General features: G+C 58.9%; 1 protein-coding gene across 1 annotated transcript in view; it reads left to right on the top strand.

Annotated features, from left to right (window-relative positions):
* CACNA1I (calcium voltage-gated channel subunit alpha1 I) overlaps positions 1-1,705 on the top strand; it is a 150,729-nt gene that overhangs the window by 136,671 nt on the left and 12,353 nt on the right. The window contains exon 29 of the mRNA XM_007941688.1: positions 1,615-1,693. Coding sequence (XP_007939879.1) covers positions 1,615-1,693 — 79 coding nt within the window. The remainder of the gene's footprint in view (positions 1-1,614; positions 1,694-1,705) is intronic.

A 1,705-nucleotide genomic window follows, 5' to 3' on the forward strand; every position in this document is an offset into this window, starting at 1 on the left:
TGGGGCCTCTGATCGGGGTGGGGATCTCTACCTGAGAAAGCCTTGGAGGGGCAGGAGCCAAGGCACAATACCAGCTGTCAGGACACCAGGGCCACAGGGCTCTGAGGCCAGTCTGCACGGTGATCAAGAAGTCTTTTGGGCCTGGGTTCAAGTCCTACCTCTTCCACATCCTGGCTGCGTGACGTCGGCGATTTGCTTATCCCCTCTGAGCCTTAGTCTCCTTTTCTGCCAAGTGACGGTCATGATGGGCTCCCTGTGTGGGCTTCTTGATGGGCTCGAAGGGCACGCACTGAGGGCCTTGCTGCCCTCACTGACCCCCGTGGCCTCGGAGGGGTCAGCTGCTCACCCAGCACGTTTGGAGTTCAACTCCTCCAGTCCATTCTGCAGCCTCCAGCGACTCCACCCCCACCTCTGCTGAAGCTGGCAGGGGCTGGCCACCTCTCCAGACCAGAGCTTCTGTGGGCTGCGGGGTCCAGGGGAACAAGGCCCCGTGCATGTCTGCGTTAGCCCGGTGGCCCCCCCACACCACCTGCTGGCTTGGAGGCCCTCACTGACGACTGCTCTAACCCAGGGCGTCCTGGGGCCGCCTGCCCTACAGGCTCTCAATAAGTGGTTGTTTCGTTAATGAACGGAACATCATTTAATTAGTCAGACACTATCAGTGTGATTGTGTGAGAATGACTCCCTTCTCTCTGGAGCAGGGAAACGTGAGGAGTCTGTGTTTAACGGGCTTCCTTTTCAGCAATTAATGCCAACGTGGTTCTAATTCCATTCACGCAGGCCTTCAGAGGGTTCTGGCAAACATTGCATTTCTAGGGCAAGAGCGTGTTTAGCCTTATCGTATCCCCAGCATGAGTTAAAGGCAGCCTCCAGCATGTGGACAGATCCGAAATAGCTTTGAAATCTGGGGCGCTTTCTCCCACAGGAGCTCAGGGCCAGGGATGGCCAGGTTTGCAGGAAGCTCCTCTGAGCCCCAGTCCTCCCTGATTCCTATATTCATCCTTCTGCTCAGCCAGGCCCTGTGCTGGCCTGAGGAAGCAGATCTGACTTAATCCAGCCACATCCTTGCTCGGGAGGATCCCCAGGGCCAGCAGAGGACAGTGACAGGGACACTCTGGCTACACCTGCACTGTCAGTTATGTCTGTGTCTGCTTGGATGAATCAGGGCAGACTTCCTGGAGGAGGTGGCCTTGGAGCTGGGCTGTCCTTTGTTCTGCCCCTCCCTCTGTCCATTCATCCATGGATCCCTGGCTGTCCCTGCACAGGGGTGTAGAGTTGCAGTGGCTTGCACAGCCCCTGGGCCCTACCTGCTGAGGTTGCATACGGCCTCCCACTCATCCTGTGTGACCCGGGACACGTGACTTCACCTCTCCGTCCTGCGCTTGCTTCATCTGAGGAGTGGAGGGGGAAGGTGTCCGTAGGGTTAGGAGGGGTAGCTGCTGACTGACGTGCCAGGTGGGAGGCTCCCAGTAAAGGCGTCAGGGGAGTTTTATGATCGCTCCTGGCCCAGGCTGTTTAAGGGTTACAACTGCCCCGGCCTCAGGGTGGCCCCTCTGCTGGGGGGCCTGGCCTACCCGCCCACCTGGCCAGCGCCCACCCCTGCTCCCTCCGCAGGTGGGCAACCTGGGCCTTCTGTTCATGCTGCTTTTCTTCATCTACGCTGCGCTGGGCGTGGAGCTCTTTGGGAAGCTGGGTGAGTGGCCAG

Source organism: Orycteropus afer, unplaced genomic scaffold (assembly GCF_000298275.1).
Source record: "Orycteropus afer afer isolate SDZICR_OR568_19922 unplaced genomic scaffold, OryAfe1.0 scaffold00083, whole genome shotgun sequence".
Taxonomy (NCBI): domain Eukaryota; kingdom Metazoa; phylum Chordata; class Mammalia; order Tubulidentata; family Orycteropodidae; genus Orycteropus; species Orycteropus afer.